General features: G+C 44.4%; 1 protein-coding gene and 1 long non-coding RNA gene across 3 annotated transcripts in view; one reads left to right on the top strand and one right to left on the bottom strand.

The window, feature by feature from the left end:
• Positions 1-5,630, bottom strand: part of LANCL3 (LanC like family member 3) — a 38,442-nt gene extending 32,812 nt beyond the window's left edge. For both annotated transcript variants that reach the window (XR_008746732.1, XM_055801142.1), the window contains exon 1: positions 5,021-5,630. Coding sequence is in view for 1 of the 2 variants with exons in the window: in XM_055801142.1 (XP_055657117.1) it covers positions 5,021-5,566 (546 nt within the window). In the remaining variant the exon portion in view is untranslated. The remainder of the gene's footprint in view (positions 1-5,020) is intronic.
• LOC129784280 (uncharacterized) lies at positions 5,194-17,178 on the top strand. The gene is made up of 2 exons (XR_008746735.1): positions 5,194-5,320; positions 16,779-17,178. It is a non-coding gene; the product is annotated as an uncharacterized LOC129784280 (long non-coding RNA).
• Positions 17,179-17,457: the final 279 nt, after the last annotated feature.

Here is a 17,457-nt window from a genome sequence, read left to right as displayed (position 1 = left end):
CCAAGCTATATCCAAATGCTTTAAAAAAAAATCCAGGTGTAAATAATTCCCTTTGTTTCACTTTTACTTTAGAAAACTCCTGTTTTCAACTCCCTGTTTAAATTCAACAATTTAAGCAAATTGATGCAAAATCTAGCCCGTGTGTGGTTTGGGAAACCATGGCTAGAAGAATGTACATTTAAAAGAGGCAGACTAGGATCAAAAGCTTTTTATCCTTACTGTTATCTCTTTTTAATCCTCTGTGGTAAAAAACAACATCCTGGCTGTGTAGTGGCCTGTGTAAAATGAAATAATGAAATCAGTACATCTCCAGCTAGCACCACAATATTTGACATTTCAAACACCACAATGTTTCAGATAAACTGGCAAATTCTTTCACAGAGAGAAAGGACTTAAATAGACACAGAACGTGAATGAAATGAATGAATGTTCACCTCAAAGAACAACCCTTCCCTTTCAGGTGCAGGTGAGATTAAAAGGCTAATATGGACATTTGGCACTACAGCACTTGGAAATGCATCTCTTCTGTGGGTAGTCTGCAGGTCTCCCTTTCTATGATCAGTCCATTGAGTACCTTTCAAAAACACCATCTCCAGCATTAATACATTTACATTGTGCTTTAAAGAGTTGCAAATGAACATGTTCTAGGCAGGATTCAGCAATCCCCTTCCTCTCACACCTTCTGATTTTTTTTCTAAGAGACTAAAAAAAACACAACCAAAAATGTGGAGCAAACTAACCTACAATAGTCTTCTAACACTAGCTGGAGGGAAGACTCTAAGGAACAAGGGAAAAAAAAATAATGTTTATTAATTTGTATCTTCTTTCCCAGAACATTATGAAATACACTGGCTGCACCTGTCAGGACACATGCACTGCACATCAGTCTGTTCCACTGCTTTTTAAAGCCAGTCCTGCCTCCCACTTCCCTTGCTGTGGCATCCAGATCCCAGACACTGCACAGCAGCGCTACTTCTGTTTTTCATATGCCAGGTGAAGGTGGTCAGCTTGATTTGCAATCTCATGAGATCCAAGAGAAAAGAGGCTCTGGTGACAGACAGCAGCCAGGCCCTACATTCAGTGGAGTCCTACTAGAAAGACCATTGCCCTTTCTGGACATCCCATAGCAGAGTAACATCAGGAGTAACACCAGAATTGTGCCCTTCCTGTAACAGGACAGCAACCTTGGAAACACACACCAAATCATAACATCGCACATACTGGAAAAGGAAATTGAGACGCCCCTCTGCCACAGAGACAAAAAGCTTAACCACACAGCGGCATGAAAGAGCTTAAGGTCTCTGCAGGCTCCCAAGACTCACTCCAGTGGCTCAGCCCCCGAGGGAACTGGTTTGGCTGCGTTGCTGGCATAGTGTGCTTGCTCAGCTTGTCACCACTGCAACCACAGGCAACGGTCTTTTACGGTGTCCCCAATGTCTTTCAAAACTACAGTCTCTAATGAAACCACAGCATCAGGCAGTCATGCAAAATGCTGCCTTGCCTCCTACGTGGTACACTGCTGTCTGTAGCTGTCTCTTCTGCTGTAACCCAGAACTAGTGGAAGTCAGTCAAGCCCTTCGGTTCGGTTTCTAAATGAAAACCTGAGCTCTACTAAAAGGCAGTAACATCTTAGCAGATGGTGATGTAGGAAGCCACTTGAACTCCTGTACCTTTTCCTTCCTCATCTGACAGTTACATTGCCCGAAGGAAATGCAACTACGGAGACACACACCATGCTCCATCAACCATGAAATGGGATAGAAACATGAGTGGGAAAAAATGCGGAGAGGATAAAATACCGTCCACATTGGGGGATGGGACCACCATTTTATCGGTGTCTTAGCACTGTTTGCACAAGCAAACAGAGGTGGAGTGGAGGCAATTAAAAACAGGACTGACAGATTTCCCTGAGAACACACAATGAACAAACACTACAAGCAGAAGAAAAAGAGCTACCCAAAGAAGACAGAACAGAAACAAAATTTCCCCTGGACAGTGAAAACACAGCAGTTAAGGTCAGCTAAAGAACATGCATCTTATTTATAAGTACCATATACAAATGACCCATTGTTTCTGCCAAAACAATATTTTACCCATCTCTCCCTCAGAAGCACCAACTACAATGTCAAGGAAATTAAAGAAAGGATGAAAACAAACATCCTTCCTAATGCATAGTGTCTCGTGAAAGTCAGATTCTGTTAAGCCTTGACTGCTGAAGTAATCCTTACTCATGCATAAACTCCCAATTAATTCATCAGGGAAAAATGCTGTATTAGCCTAAAACTCTGAAAACCAGCTGAACGCAAATGCCTTCTTCACATGAGGTCAATGTTATTCAACAGACTGGATCCTTCAGGACCGTCCATGAACTTTCTGAAGAACATGTGAAGCTTTAAAACACCGAGACTCTTCAGCAAGAAACTAAAGCATCAGGACACAGCAGCTGAGCTAAGTTGGTGTTCTCTAAAATAAAATAAACTCCTTCCTTCCCTGTCCAGAAAAGACCAAAAAGCAAACCCACAACATAAATTGTAAAATTTGCTCAAAAAGCCTTTCTTCAATGGCAAGCAATTTCTTGTATATAGGTCACCATTTGACTTCTTCAGAGGAAAAAACCAACCATACGGGCAGGAGCAGCTGTCTTTCAATGTAAGGAATGGATTTCACTTTGTGCTGAAATGTTTGCACAGCATTCTCAAAAAAAGTGTGTGGGAAACAAGACAACATGCTGCAATGAGCCATGTGAGACTGTGCACAATCAAATTACAGGAGGTAGCATTTTCCAGTGGTTCGAATCACAAGACATTGCTTCTATTCTGGGATGTACCTGGCTTACTGCTTGACCTTGGGTAATAAATGACATGCACTCTCTCTGGGCATCGTTTTCTTCATTTGTAAAGGGATGTAGGGTCTGGTCTAGCAATGTACTAATTAAAGTAATTCTGTATTAGGATGGGAACATTTATCAAAGGATGCAAATTTCGCTCAAGCATAGAGTACACACAGACCAGAAATCATGGTAATTTCTCTCATTAAGGAGCAAAATATTTTCATTAGAAGTTTTAATTTTTGTTAAAATTAAAAATTAAAGTTGGTTTTACTAACACTTAACAGTTTAGATTGTTTTATTTCTTGCACTACACATTTACAATGACAATGTGGTGACAGCATAAATAATACTATGGAAGGATGTTAGCTTACCAATTAAAACGTCAGCAAGGGGCTACGTAGTATGTTTTTATTGGCAAAATAAACCCCTCTATGATTGTACTTAACCCACCTGCCAAATGGATTCCACAGTAAGTGCATACCTGTGCTCATCTGTGGGGGTGTTTAGCTCTTTACAGCTGCATAAAGTATGATTTTTCAACAAGCACGCAAGCAGAGAGGAGAGCTTTCCCCTTCCTTGCACTGCCTGTTGGAGGGGATTGTACCTCTCTCCAAACTGTTCAGCAATTGCTGTAAAGGACATAAGACAAAATGGATGAAGGAATTAAATGACGTAGTCGAGTCCAGGGTGCCACTTCATTCAGCTGGTATGTCATGACACTGTCATAAGCACTGACATGGGTACCAGACACACTCCCCCAGTGCAAACTGAACTAATAGGAACAGCTTATTCCTCTGTGAGGAACTATCCCCTCAGGATGGCAGTCACAGGATTGTGATGCTTCTACAAAACTTTCCTCTCATAGAAAATGCTGTCAGAATGAAAAGTTTGCTTATGTTATGGTTACATATGTTAACATAATCATTTTTATGGTTATAATTGTCAGACAATCCTATACAAAGAAAGAGCACGTATGTTTATGCTATTTTAAATGGTTAGTGCTGTGAGCATCTTTGTTCAAGGCAATCAAAATATTCAGCTGAACATTCTTCTTGCCCTCTCTGGATACCCTGGAGTCTCCCGAGTCCTCCATTAAATAAGCTTCCTTTGACTCTGACTGCAGTGACTGGTACTAGATGGGGCAGAGCCACTTGTTTTTACATCATTTATTTACTTGTAATAGTTGCTTCCCTTCCCAGGAGGAAAGCAAGCCAGAAGCATATGAACTTGCAAATCAGTGATTAACAGAGGAAACACAGATTGGACCTGACAAGAGGACAGGAACAAAAAACTAACAAATGCCTGCTCAGATACCAACTGACCGCTTGGGAACAAACACCACAGCAAACAGAATCAGTTGCATTAATTATTATGCTGTCGGTGGAAGCTCTGAATTGTCAGCAACAACAATGACAATATCCTAGGGTAAAGTCCCAACTACTGAAACCAACAGCACGTTGTTGAGCCATACTCACATCTCACACTTCCGGAAAAAAACCAGCTCTCATTCACGAAAAGCACCTAAATACATGGTCAGACTTCCAAAAGACCACCAGCTTCTGTACGCTGGCGTTAATAAAACCAAGTGCCTCTGAATATCTGTTTTCTCGCTTGCAAATTACAGTACAGCACCGCTTATCATTATACGGTTCCTTACTCTGTTTAACCCAACGCTATTCCTCTCCTCACCTGCTTCATTTTACAGAAATATTCTTGGAAAGCCCGGGGTGGCTTTTGCCGAAGGATTCACCACCCGGCAACCAACGGCAGGTTCCCCGGGCGCGCCCGGCGAGCGACCGGCAGCGGGTGCGGAGCCGGGACCCCGCTCCCTCCCGCTTGCACAAGAGCCACCTCCCGCTTCAGGGGAGGCGCGCTGCGGAGAAACGGCTACTAGAGAAAGGCACCCCGGGGGGCCTCCCGAAGCGTGCCCCCACAGTGCGCTGGAAAAGCTGCTCTTTTTTTTTTTTTTTTTTTCTTTTTTTTTTTTTCCTTTCCTCTCCTCCCGTTGCTGTCGAGGCCCCTGGCACCGGTGCGTCCCCCTGCACGGTAGCCCAGAGCCGAGCGGCAGCGCCGAGCGGGACGCCGCGGTGCCAGCCCGGGGCATCGCCGCCAGCGCCCAGAGGACACGGCAGCGGCCCCGACGGCTGGGCCGGTCCCGCCGGGGGTGACTCCGCCGTCCCCCGCCCTTACCTCCATGCCTAGCCGCTGCTTCAGCACCAGGGCGGCGCACAGGTAGCCGGCGCGGCCGACGAAGAGCTCGTCGGAGCCGCACTCGAGGAAGGAGAGCGGGGCGCAGACCTCGCTCAGCTCCCGGAACTTGCCCAGCGGCCGGGCGAAGTCGGGCAGCCCCAGGGCGCGGTAGACCAGCGCCGCTACCGCGTACACCCCGGCGCCGCCCAGCAGGAAGGCGGCGCGGGTGTCGGCGTCGGCCTCGCCGCCGCCCTCCTGGTAGCGGAGACAGGCGTCCACGACGCGGCGGGCAGCCCGCAGGTAGGCCTCCCGCGACGGCGCGAAGAGCGGACACTGCGCGACGTGGTAGAGCATGTAGGCCACGCCGGCCACGCCGCCGTACAGCCCCCCCTGGCAGCCGCGGGGGCCGCCCAGGGGCGGCAGCTCCCGCAGGATCCGCTCGATGGTAGCCGTCACCAGCGGCACCGCCACCTCGCTGTCCGGCGCCGCCGCCGGGCTGCCCGGGTAGTCATCGAAGCGGTTGGCGAAGCAGCGCTGGCTCTCCATGCCCCCGCCGGTGCGGCGCGGCGCGGCGCTCTGCGCAGCGGGGAGCGGCGGGAGGGCGGGAGCGGGGAGCTGCCGGGGGAGGGGGCGGGGGAGCGGGGGGAGGGAGCGCAGGGAGGCGGGAGGAGCGGGAACGGGGCGCCCCCGCCGGCGCCCGCCGGCTCTCGGGGAGGATGCGAGGGGCGGCGGGCGAGGCGGCCGCTGCCGCACCGCCGAGAGCGGGACTGGCGGCCAGACCGGCCGGTCGCCCCGGCAGTGTCGGGGACGGGTCTGTCCCGGGGCGGCCGCCGCCTGCCTCAGCCCGCGGCGGAGCGGCCGGCGCTGCCCCGCTCAGCGCCCCTCGGCGCGGGTGCCGCAGGCCGCCGCCCCACCTGCCCCCCGGCAGCGCGGCCGAGGCGGCCGCTGAGGCGTGGAGGAGGCGGCTGTGGCTGACCCGGCTTTCCGGAGCGCGGAGCCGCGCCCCCGTTCTGGTGTCCAGCTCGTCCTGGCCGAGAGGCCGGGATGCCCTCCCGCATGGCAGGCCGAGCCGCCCGCGGGCCGCCAGGCAAAGGGCTTTGCTGGGTTTTCCACCCCCTCCCGCCCCGCTGCCGCCGGCGGGTTTGGCCCGGGGACGGGCGCCGGGCCCGCCCGAGATGCGGGGCAGAGGCTGCTGGGTTGTCCCTGGCGGCGGCAGCCAAGGCTGGGGGATGTCGCCAAACCCCAATGAGGGCAGCCCGAGGCCAATTAAGGTGGAAAGCTAAGCGAGTCCCCAGCAGACCAGCAGTGGCACAAGGCCATCTTTGTCTTCTTTCCTTCATGCACGAGTCAAGCAGAGCCTATGAAGAACTGAAAATCTAGGCCACCAAACAGATTCCGGATTTAAAGAAAGGTGGAAAAAAAAGATGTCAGTCTGGGAGCAGATACTAAGAGCAAACAAACACACAGTTGATACATCTTCCACTGACGATGTGAACTTGTGCAGCATGAGTGAATTTAGCATCAGAGGTCTGTAACTTGCGGTCACCTGGTGGTGTCTGATGCTTCCTCTTGGAGGTGCAGCCTCCGTAAGGGGGGACCTCCCTAAAGGAAGGTGGAAGGAGCAGCTTGCTGAAGGCTCCAGCTGGTAGCCAGCAGCTGGCACAAGTGGTAGCAAGAACTAAAGCACTGTCCTTTAGACTTTGAAAGACCTCCTGGAGCTGTGGCTGGCCTCTCTGCTTGATGGTGGCCGCTTGTTTCAGCCCTTTTCCTGCCTCAACATCAAAGTACCTTCAGCTGTGAAGCTCCTCACTTGCACTTTCACACCCACTTTTCATTTCAGCTAATCTGTCCTGTTCTTCCTTTTTTGGGGTTTATGATCTGCTCAGAGCCATTTGCTTCCATCCCTCTGATTTTGGTTTCTATGCTTTCCTTCAGTGCATTTTTGCCATGTTTATGCCAAGCGCTAGTCTTTGTACAGCGTTACTTAAAGCCCCATTTTCTGGCTTATTCACAACTGTACCATATGTGGTTTCTACCACACAGATCTTGGCAATCTAGAGCACTGAAAATGTGAAAATGCCCTGCCAGTGGATAGGACATCTCATTCATATGTTATTTTCTGTCATAAACTGGCTTTGGCCCATTGATACGGCAGCTAAGGATTTTCCAGCATAATTTCTTTTTGTTGTGGAGAAGTGTATTCCCTAAGTGCTCTTTTAAGTGAAAATTTAGGAGTTTTATTTTTCATTCTGACACCATTTATTACACATTTTGGGGATGCTTGCTCCATCTTTTCAATCTTTTTTCCAAATTAAAGGGGCTGGTATTTTCCTGCAATCTTCTGGGGTGGGAAGTGTGTCAGATGTGGTCTTCCATTGATGTGAAGGAATCCTGTCACTGAAGGTGCTTGTCTCCCAGCGCTGAAAGGAACTGAGCAAGTAACCTTGGCAGGGACAGCTCTTTTTGAGAACTTGAGCAAGGGGAAATGGATCTCTGCCAGTTTCAGCAGCAAAGGATTTAATAAAAATACAGGCTTTATAAGAAAATCAGTTGGGTTAGCAACACTTTTCTATATGAGGGTCGAATAAGACTGTTACAATATTTTTCAAAAAGGAGTCAGTAATGACATGCCGAAAAAGAACACCTTCTGTGCTCTGGAGAGTCTTTTGACAAAGTAAAGAGTGCTTAGCCACGGTAGGGTTAGCAGATGTCATACAGCAATCAAGCAAGAAATGATGATGACAGTTGCTGCTGTACTTTTGTATAAAAGTATTACACCACCAAAGCTGAAAGAAGAGCTACACATACGCTTCTTATAACTGTGAAAACCCCTAAGTCTTAAACTGCTCATGTTTTCATGTACAGAGGTTTCATGCTTTTGAACTGGATGCATTCTGTCTCTTTTTTCACTCAGCCAAGCACAGATGCAGTCCTGATACGAATGTCTGAGATGTAGATCATGCGTCTCTTACCAGGTCATCCTTTGCCCTCCTCTCGGGTCCCAGAGTACATGTGGGCCTCCAGTGTATGGCTTCAGAAAAATGTGAATTCCCTCCTCTTCCTTCTGTTCTAATAAATCCATCGTTACATAACACATGTTCTGGAGATGTGCTTGTTGCATATTGATAAAATGTAGAATCATGGAATAATTCAGGTTGGAAGGGATCTCAGGAGGTCATCTAGTCCAACTCATGGTCCAAGTAGGGCTAACTACTTATTGGTATATGTGTTCATGTACGCTCGTTTTCTACCTCTTTATTTACATATTCCTTCAGGGAATCTGTGCCATCTGATATTTCCAACAGAGCACAGTAGTCTCCTCAGTTGTAGTGTAAGGACTGGAGGCATCTTCTAATAAATGTTTTACAGGTTAGTCTGTCGTTTGTCTTGTATACTTTTTACTGAGGTAGCAATTTCATGTGCCTTCAGGAATTTTGGATACTCACATGGTTGCCAGTTTTGTTCTTACCCGGTATTCCATGTCTTTCCTGAGCCAAAGGTGATACACTGAGCTCCCATACACAGGCTGAGCTTCAGTAACAGAAGTGTATTTAGTGGTGTGAATGCATTAGCAGGGTTGTGCTAGAGGGTCTTCAGGCTCGTTTGAGCACACCAGCTATTAAATTCAAAATTAGTTCTCATCCTACCTATTAAAATCAGGGTACTCCCTTCACTGCCCAGTGCTGCTCTTCCCTCCCCAGAGAACTTTGCCACTGCAGGTCAGCTTTGCAGCTAGCTCCTCTCCCTGCCTGTTTGGGCTTTGTTCTGGGAATCCACACTCCTAAAGAGTGGGCTCAGTCAGGTGGCACAAGGGAATGAAGTAGGTGGAGCTGTTAGGAAAGAAGTACTTGTATTCCCCCATTGCTCTTCTACCTTCCTTGCTATAGGTTCTTGAAGAGGAAAGTCACTGTGCACTGCAGAGACCACCCTAGTACCCAAAATATGGAGGAGTCTGACAAGGAGTCATGCAGCGGAGGCAGCTCCAGGGATTTCATAGCATTGATGTTTGGTAGCCACATTGTCCTAGCAGTCCCTGGTTGCTCGGTATATTCTGTTTTCATACCATAACTGTTTTTTTAATTTCTCAGGTTGAGCTATCCTGTTCTGTTTGGACTCCACTTAAAAAGCTACATTAAAGCTTTTGTGGTTTTTTTTTCCATGATGATCAGTTGACAGTGGTAGGAGGACCTGTTTTGAAAATGAAGTGCTTCTTGGCACTGCATGATGGAATCTGTTCCTAAGTCAACGTTTTATTCTGTTACTTGTGTATAGTTGATAATCCAATTTCTGTGTGACAGAAGTGATAAAAGTCTTAGTGCATGTATTGCCATTTAGTCACAAGAAAAATTAGAAGTATGTTATTTCACAGAGATTGTTAAATATTGTGTCAGATAGTTAAATTATCCTACCTCATTTGAATTCCAGTAGGTACACAGTGACTGCTCTTGTGCTTTTCTGCAGCCCACTTATACTCTGAGACTTGCGTGTATTGAGCAAGCTGGTCCATGAGCAGTGGAACTAGTAAGGTCTGGTGTCCAACTGATTTTTTGCCTGCTTTCCATTATCACATCTTATTCCCAGGCCTGTCCTGTGTTGGTATTTCTCACCTTCGTCACTGCATCCCAGCCATGCTCTTGTGTGTGCTGTGAATGGCTTGGGGGAGTTGGGAGGTATCTGTGGCTGGTGAGCGGAGCTGAGTTACAATTGGCCCATGGTAGGGGGCTGCGCTGAATTACTTTTTGCTCCAAGGGCACACTGAATTTCTGTCCACTGCTCCGTTTCATGAAATTTAGGAATTGAACAGGAGTTTAATTTTTTTTGAGACTCTTGTCTTATTACCAAATTTGGTTGAAATTGGCCAACAGATGCGAAATTATGGGGATAGTGTGAAATGCTGAATAGTATTTGGACAGTCACGCATAACCATGCAAACCTTGTTTCCTTAAGAAACTGGGCTAAAAAGTTTTGGTGGGTTTTTTTGTTTTCTTTTTTTGTTGTTGTTGGTTGGGTTTTATTTTTTGTGAGAATATACCTTGAACAACTTAAAGGTTCTTGTAACAAGATACTTAAAGTGTGGATTGAGGTTCTCATTGCTTACAGAATTGATTCTGCTTGCCAAATATCACATTCTTAATTTGGAGAAGTGGGCTGATTTCAGTAAGGGTTTCAGCTTAGATAAAAGCATAGAAGTTGTTATGAAGTCTCTGAAGAGAGTATTAACATTATTCAGCATCTCTGCGTAGACTTACTTGTGATGGGTGAGTCACCATTCAGCTGTTGACAAATGCCAGGGCTTTCTGCAGAACAAGAGGTTTGAAATTCTGAGTTTTGGCTTAACTGGTAAAAGCCTAACTTCAAAATAGCTTTACCTTGACTCTATCCTGAGCATTTTCTACAGACATTGTTAGTCCTAACATTTCTTCCCTTGACTTGAACCTACTCAGACTAGAAGGATAGTGGAGCTCTTTTCTTCAGACTTGTCTGTCACATCCCACAGTTTCTTTGTCCAGCAGGTTATGGCTTTTTTTTTTTTTTTTTTTTTTTTTGCGTTCAGGGTAATTTCTAATGAACCATAACCATGAGTACTCTTACATGCTTCGAGAGCAGTAGTTCACCTGCAATTCTCTGCATGGTTCTGACATTGTCTAATGGAATAAGGAAGCAAAATTTAAAAAATCCCACTGTGCACTCCACGGTTAATATTAAAACAAAATAGTTGGTTTTGTCTTCCTAATTAGTCTGTCAGTACAACATATATTGTAAATTTTAAATTTCCTTAAGGACATCTTTTCTACAATCGATGTCAGTGTAATATCCAAGATTTGAATTGTAACGTTTTTGTCAGAGCTGAAATTTGGAAACATTTCAAAGTACAGGAACAAAAAAATCAATATCTGAATCAAGTGGTGTTTTTACCTGAAAGCAGCTAACATTTTTATCTGTGATGTCTTACTTGAATTTCCTTCTCTGTACATTTTGCAATTGCCTTTGTGCTAGCTTGTCTTAGTAATTGCTGTGATGGAAATGTTAGACTTTCATTAATGAGTCATGCTTCTGTTTGCCAGGGCAGGGACCTAACACCACAGGCCTCACCCTACAGCACCGGCAGGTGATGAAGAGAGCTGGGGACAGTGACTGGGCCCATTGCAGCCCTGGGACGGGGCACAGCTGCAGGCACTGAGTAGTAACGCACGCACATTGTTGGAATTTCAGGCTGTAAGGCTAAGTCTGATAGGAAATATCCTGGGGTCTTAAACGCAACTAATGATGATAATAATAATGGGTGTATGTCCTTGAGGAAAGATAGCACCTCCAGAAACAAGTTACCCTTTAATTATATGCTAGGAAGTTAGGTATATGCTAATGTGGGTGCAAGATTCCCAAGTTCTGAATCATCAAAACTAGTGCAGCGTTTGACCTTTTTTAAAATTTCTATCTTGGCTATGCATGTTGACGAGGTCTAAATCTCTTAGCTTGACATATTTGAGACAGTCATAGTGCCAGGTGATGTGCTCTGTGTTACAGGATGTGTACACATGCATGGTCTCACACACACAGAAATACGATATTGTCCAGAAACAAAACCTCATCCAGGTGGTTTATTGGGGTTTTTTTAGGGGTTTGGGATGTTTTTCAGTCAAACTAACAAAACCAGAAGACAAGGCTAAGTTTACAAAAATGAAAACTTTAATATGAGACTTTTCCTGAGAACTTTCTAGCCCAGCTATTTTCAGCGTAACCTAAGGAGTAAAGTAGCCTAGGTTGGGGAACACTGAGTCATGGAAGACTCCACAGGTCCAGCTTTGTGCAAGTGAGAGTAGCCTGGTTTCATGAATCTGCAGAATACTGGCTCCTCTCCATGGGATGCTGATGAATTATCCCTTACAGCCTGCAGACCTCGGAAGACATAAAATAACCTGACTTTGCATGTATAGTTATTGTCCACTCAATGAAACAGATGGCTTAATATAAGACATTGAAAATGAACGAGGTTGATGCTCAAGAAAACTGCAGTCTCCTCAGGAATTCTTTTTGACTGACACATTTTAAAACACAATTCTTAATGTATTCACAGGATGACAGAATGGCTGAGGTTGGAAGGAACCTCTGGAGGTCATCTGGTCCAAGCCCCTTGCACAAGCAGGGCCACCGAGAGTCAGTTACCCAAGACCATGTCCAGGTGACTTTTACAGTATCTGAGCATGGAGACTCCACAACCTCCCTGGGCATCCTGTGGCAGTGCTCCGTCACCCTCACAGTAAAAAAGCATTTGCTGATGTTCAGGCAGAGCCTGCTGTGTTTCAGTTTGTGCCCTTTGTCTCTTGTCCTGTCACTGGGCACTACTGAGAAGATCCAGGCTCTTTCTGCTTTGCAGTATCCCTTCAGGTATTTCTGTACACTAATGAGGTCCCTCCCTGAGCCTTCTCTTCTCCAGGCCAAGCAGTCCCAGCTCTCTTAGCCTTTACTCGTATGAGAGATGCTCAAGTCCCTTTAAAATCTTAGTGGCCTTTCACTGGACTCTCTCCAGTAGCTTCGTATCTGTCTTGTACTGAGGAGTCCAGAACTAGACACAGTACTCGAGTACTATTCCTGGTCTACTAAATTTTAAGAATCCACAAAAGTTTGTATATCTTTTTGGAGGTTTTGCAACTGAACTGCAAATAGTTCTCAGAAGAGAAAATAACGAAGAATGCCAGAGTTTTTAATTCTTCGGAATCCTGAAACAATGCATGGAGCACCTTTTTTTTTAAATACAGTGGTAATGTTTTCTTGGGAAACTGCCAAGAACATTTCAAAATCAATTTTATTCACATTCATTTACAGCTCTTGCACTTGGTACACAGTCTGTCTTCATTTCGTTGCTATATGTTAGTCTGATAGGATGCATAAATGCTGTGCTAGACTGTGCTAGATGAAGATTCATCTGTAACAGTTTATGCTATTTTCCTTGTTCAGCATCCAAAGGGGAGGTCACAGAAATGTGAAATATATTATACTCTGTTTGGGTTTTGATTTGGTTGTGGGTTTTTTGGTTTGGTTTTTTTTTGTTTTTTTTTTTTTTAGTAGGAGCTGGCTTTATTAGTGGTTTGAAGTTATAAATTAACATAATATGAGGTATTGTTATTGGACTTAGCATAAAAGTATTTTGCTTTATTTTTGCACCCTCAAAGGTGTCAGCTACGATCCAGGAAATGTTTCCACCTGGGATTTACCTTACATGTGTGAATGGTCCCTCACTGCTCTCAGTAAATACTGTTTGCAAGATCATGGTCTAAGATTGTTTCAGAATGCCATTAAGTATTTTTGTTTTTCTAGTCTCCAGTTTGCAAATACTTAAAAAAAAAAAAAAAAGCTAGAGAATATATAAATATAATAATTTACATAGCTTCATGAATTATGCAGGGAGACATTCCAGTTCCTTGTTGATAAGGCAAAATGTTCAGGTACTAAGATAAGTTTGGGTGGGATGTTACAAAATTAGGCTCTGACTCAGTATACCATATGGGTCAGAAGTATTGCTCGTGTACTTGATATAAAGCACATGCTCAAATTGATCAGACCTGTAGTGCTATGGTGCAGGATTTGCCCCTTCCAGCTTTCTGTAAGTTGAGGTCTCTCTGAAGTAGGCAGTATTAAGACTGTTTAAAGGGTATTTTAAACCACCGAAGACTTCACAAAGTGACACTAGTGAATGACAGAAAAAAACCCATTGCCTTTCCACACAAACATTGTTATTTTAAGTTCTCTATATAAGCCAGATGATTCAACTTCTTTGATGAAAAAGGCAATGTATATAAAGGAAAGTATAAATATGTAATATTTATACAGAAACTTACATTTTATATATATATGTATGTATGTATAAGCTCATGTTTCAGATTTGAAAAATAAACTTGCTCTGGTGAGTCTGAAAATAATTTTAAAATTAAATAATTCCTTTCTCTGAATATCATCTTTATTATTGCACCTCATTAAAAACAAATGAATCCAGTTATACCTACTCATTTACCGCTTGGTTTATTTGCTGGTTTCCACACTGTTGGTAGATCCAGCCTTTTTTGTGTCACCTCATTGCTTTCAGCACTTGTGCAGTGAAGAACCTTGACACTACTTTAGAGTCACACTAGTTTAGAAGAATTTACCTGCGTTTGCTGCCTTCTCTTGCTGCCTCTCCTTCCCTGTTCACCTGTCTCAGAGTCAAGTTATGAAACAAAGCCGTCAGCGCTGCAGAACTGGGTATTAATGCACAGTTTGATGAGAAGCCTTTGCTTTGGAAAGGATGCTGGGCTCAGTTGTCAGAAGTCACTGCAATAAAAGCTTTGTCTTTGTGTTTGCAAGTGCAGCTGCTGATGCTGGCAGGGCTGGACTGGCTTTCTGGGTGCCCCACATTTGGATGCTTGTTCTTCAGTACACAGTGACTTTCATGGGTATCAGTGTTTGCTACCTTCTGCGGAGAAATTAAACCTCCGCATGGTAGTACAAACTGTTCCCTCTTTTTAATGTCACTTTGCCTTACAGCACATGAAGGCTCAGAGGCACACACTGGGGTACTTAGTCACATTTTCCCATATTCATCTTTAGATTTAGGTATTGTGCTCAGGAGATGGATTTAAGTTTCAACTATTTCTTCTGATCAGAGCAACCCTATTGCAGCAGGAGATCAGACTGATGTTTTCAATGGGCTTGACTCCCATTTGCATTAAGATCCCGGACTCCCATTTACGTCAGGGTCCTACTCTTGCATGTTTCCTGGATCAGCCTTGGCTGTCACTCCAGTTGGTTTTCACTGTTTGGACATTTAAAAAAGGTGGAAAACCAGTATATCCAACCTTGTTATGCACAGGAATTTTCTACTGGCATCTTCCTCACCATTGCCCCAGAGGGAGTTTCTGGGTGAGAGAGGGCATATTCCAGGCATTTTATGGCCCATTGATGACCCCTTCCTAAAATAGCACCTAAAGCCCATGAGCTTCTGGAACAAGGTAATGAATCGGCTACTGTCCCACCCACACTGGCACACACGTCCTGAAGAGCATGGGCCCTCCCTGCTTATTGACAGGCAGCAAGTGGCCCATGAAGGGAGCTCTGTGGCCTCGGGCAGCAGGTTGCTGCCAACATGTTACATCCTTAGATCCCTGTTCTTCACTTCATGGCTCACAGCCTTGACTGTTGAACATATGAGGCTAGGAACAGAGTTGTGTTGTCTGTAAAATTACTAGTTTTATTTTATTTTAAAATTATTACATTTCTTCCATCACCAAAAACTCTCCTTGCCTTGCTTTGTTAAAAGTTTACCCTCCTTACCCTCCACCTTTACCCTTGCAGGCCCAGAAAGCTCAGGTTTTTCTTCTCCCAAAGAATAAGATCCCATGCACAGGGTGGGGATCGCAGGGCAGAGGAGGTGGTACGGGAGCCAGGAAAGCATGCTGTGAAGTGATGCTTCCTCAGTTTGTTTTCTCCTCCCTTGTGCTACAGAATGGAGGAATAAAGGATGGCAGCTGGAGCAGCTGCCTGCTTCTGGGGGGTAGGTTTCATCTAATAAGAAGGAAAATGTGGTAAAGCATGGCAAATAAATGAGATGTAGCCATAGCCAGAGGAAGTGTGACATGGACCAAGCGTATTAGTGTCACTTTCAGTGTGTGAGAGTTGATATCTTTAATATCAGAGGCACAATGGCGTTGTGTGGTTTTGGAGCCTGTCCTTAGGGCAGCATAAGCAGGATTAAAAACCTGAAATTAAGTCCATTTAGTTTAAATAAATTCAAAAGATGCTTCCTTCTTCTGGCACTTTCTCTTCTGTGTAAGTTGGGTGTTTATGATGTTGGGAATTAGTAAGAGTAATATCACTTCCAGCATGTGGCGTAACCGAGATAAGAATTCATAAATGCATTTGGAACAAACAACTCCATGTTACGGAAAATAAGATCAGTTATGTGATTAAAATGAATGCAATCAAATTTGAAGCTTCAGGCACTGCAGCTAAACAAACTGGTACCTCTAATCAGCAAATGATGTTCTTTTAAGGAATATTATAATTTTAAATGGAGAAACTACTTTAAAACTGTCCTCTCTAGTGAACAAATAACTATGCAGCAATATTTACATAGTCACATATAGCATCTTTTAAATGGAATTCATGAATATTTTCTAATTGGACCTCAGTAAGAACTTTGCACCTAAGAATTTGATACAAGGGAGACATCTGGTGAGACATCCCCGTAAATGCCATGCCTCCGCACTGTCAGGCTCGCAGCGACTGGAGCTGGGCTCACTCGGTACAGAGCTTCTCTGTGGGCCTCAAATATATCTGTGTATCCTGGCAAAAAACTGACTTCTCTAATTGTCAGTTGAAATATTTATAATATTGGCCTCAGGGACTTAAAAAACTGGGGAGGGGAAGGGAAGGGAAGGGAAAAAGAAGAAAAGAAAGAGAAAAAAAGCAACAAAGAGAAAGAAATATTTCTGTTATATTTTATACTTGTCTTTGACATCTGAATACACAAGCAATTTCTTACAATTCTTACAATTTCCCTGTTATTCTTTCCTTTGAGGCATTTTGATTAAAATGCTAATGATGTTCTAGGACAGTGATGCTCTCCCAGAATTGAAGATTCATATTATATTTTGTTCAAAGGCTAACATGTCAAGTGCTCTCGATTGTACATACAGACTCTGCTTGTCTTGAAATTTTCTGTGTTTAATGGGGACAGAAATGAAAGACTTTTCATTTATTCTATAATAATGGGTTTTCATTCTAGAAATTAATAATCATGGAATGAGGTAAAATATCCACATGATGGGCCAGGCTAATCCTATGACTGAGAAGAACCAGGAACACAGACTGCCTCTCAGGCCTGTCCTGTGGTGGACCCTGCTTTTGGAAAGAGTGGTCATGCTGGTGACATCACTGAATGTGACTCCAAGGAGCCTTGGTCCTGCTCCCAGCCCTTCTTTTCACTTGCAGCATGAACAGAGAGGTGAATTGATCCTCTGCGGGAGAGCAGCTTACCTATTCGATACAGCACAGAGAACTGGTATGCCTGTTTTCAGAGCTGACATCCCTGAAGTTGTCCATGAGATCATACTCAGGTCTCTTGATACATGAGACTATAAAAGTGTAAAACTTTAATAAAGATAAGAAAAACTGATAATACTTGATTACTGTGGCAGTTTAAGCATTTATTTGAAAGTGACATCTTGCTGTTGTAACACTCTGCCTGGTTTAGCACATATTTTTGAATCCGCATCTTTGGCTGTATGCCCCTATACAAACAGAAAGGTGGAGTGAAAAAATAAACCCAATTCTAAGTTTACTGTGACATTTGTGTAAAATACTTGGATAACTGGTTTCCCTTTTGTTGCATTTTCTCCTTTTGAATTGTTGAAAACATTTTTGGTAACCAGACATAAGAAATACTGCAGGCACTGTATTTTTTT

The sequence above is a fragment of the Falco peregrinus genome, chromosome 4, assembly GCF_023634155.1.
Source record: "Falco peregrinus isolate bFalPer1 chromosome 4, bFalPer1.pri, whole genome shotgun sequence".
Taxonomy (NCBI): Eukaryota; Metazoa; Chordata; class Aves; order Falconiformes; family Falconidae; genus Falco; species Falco peregrinus.
This window is presented reverse-complemented; position numbering and strand designations above follow the sequence as displayed.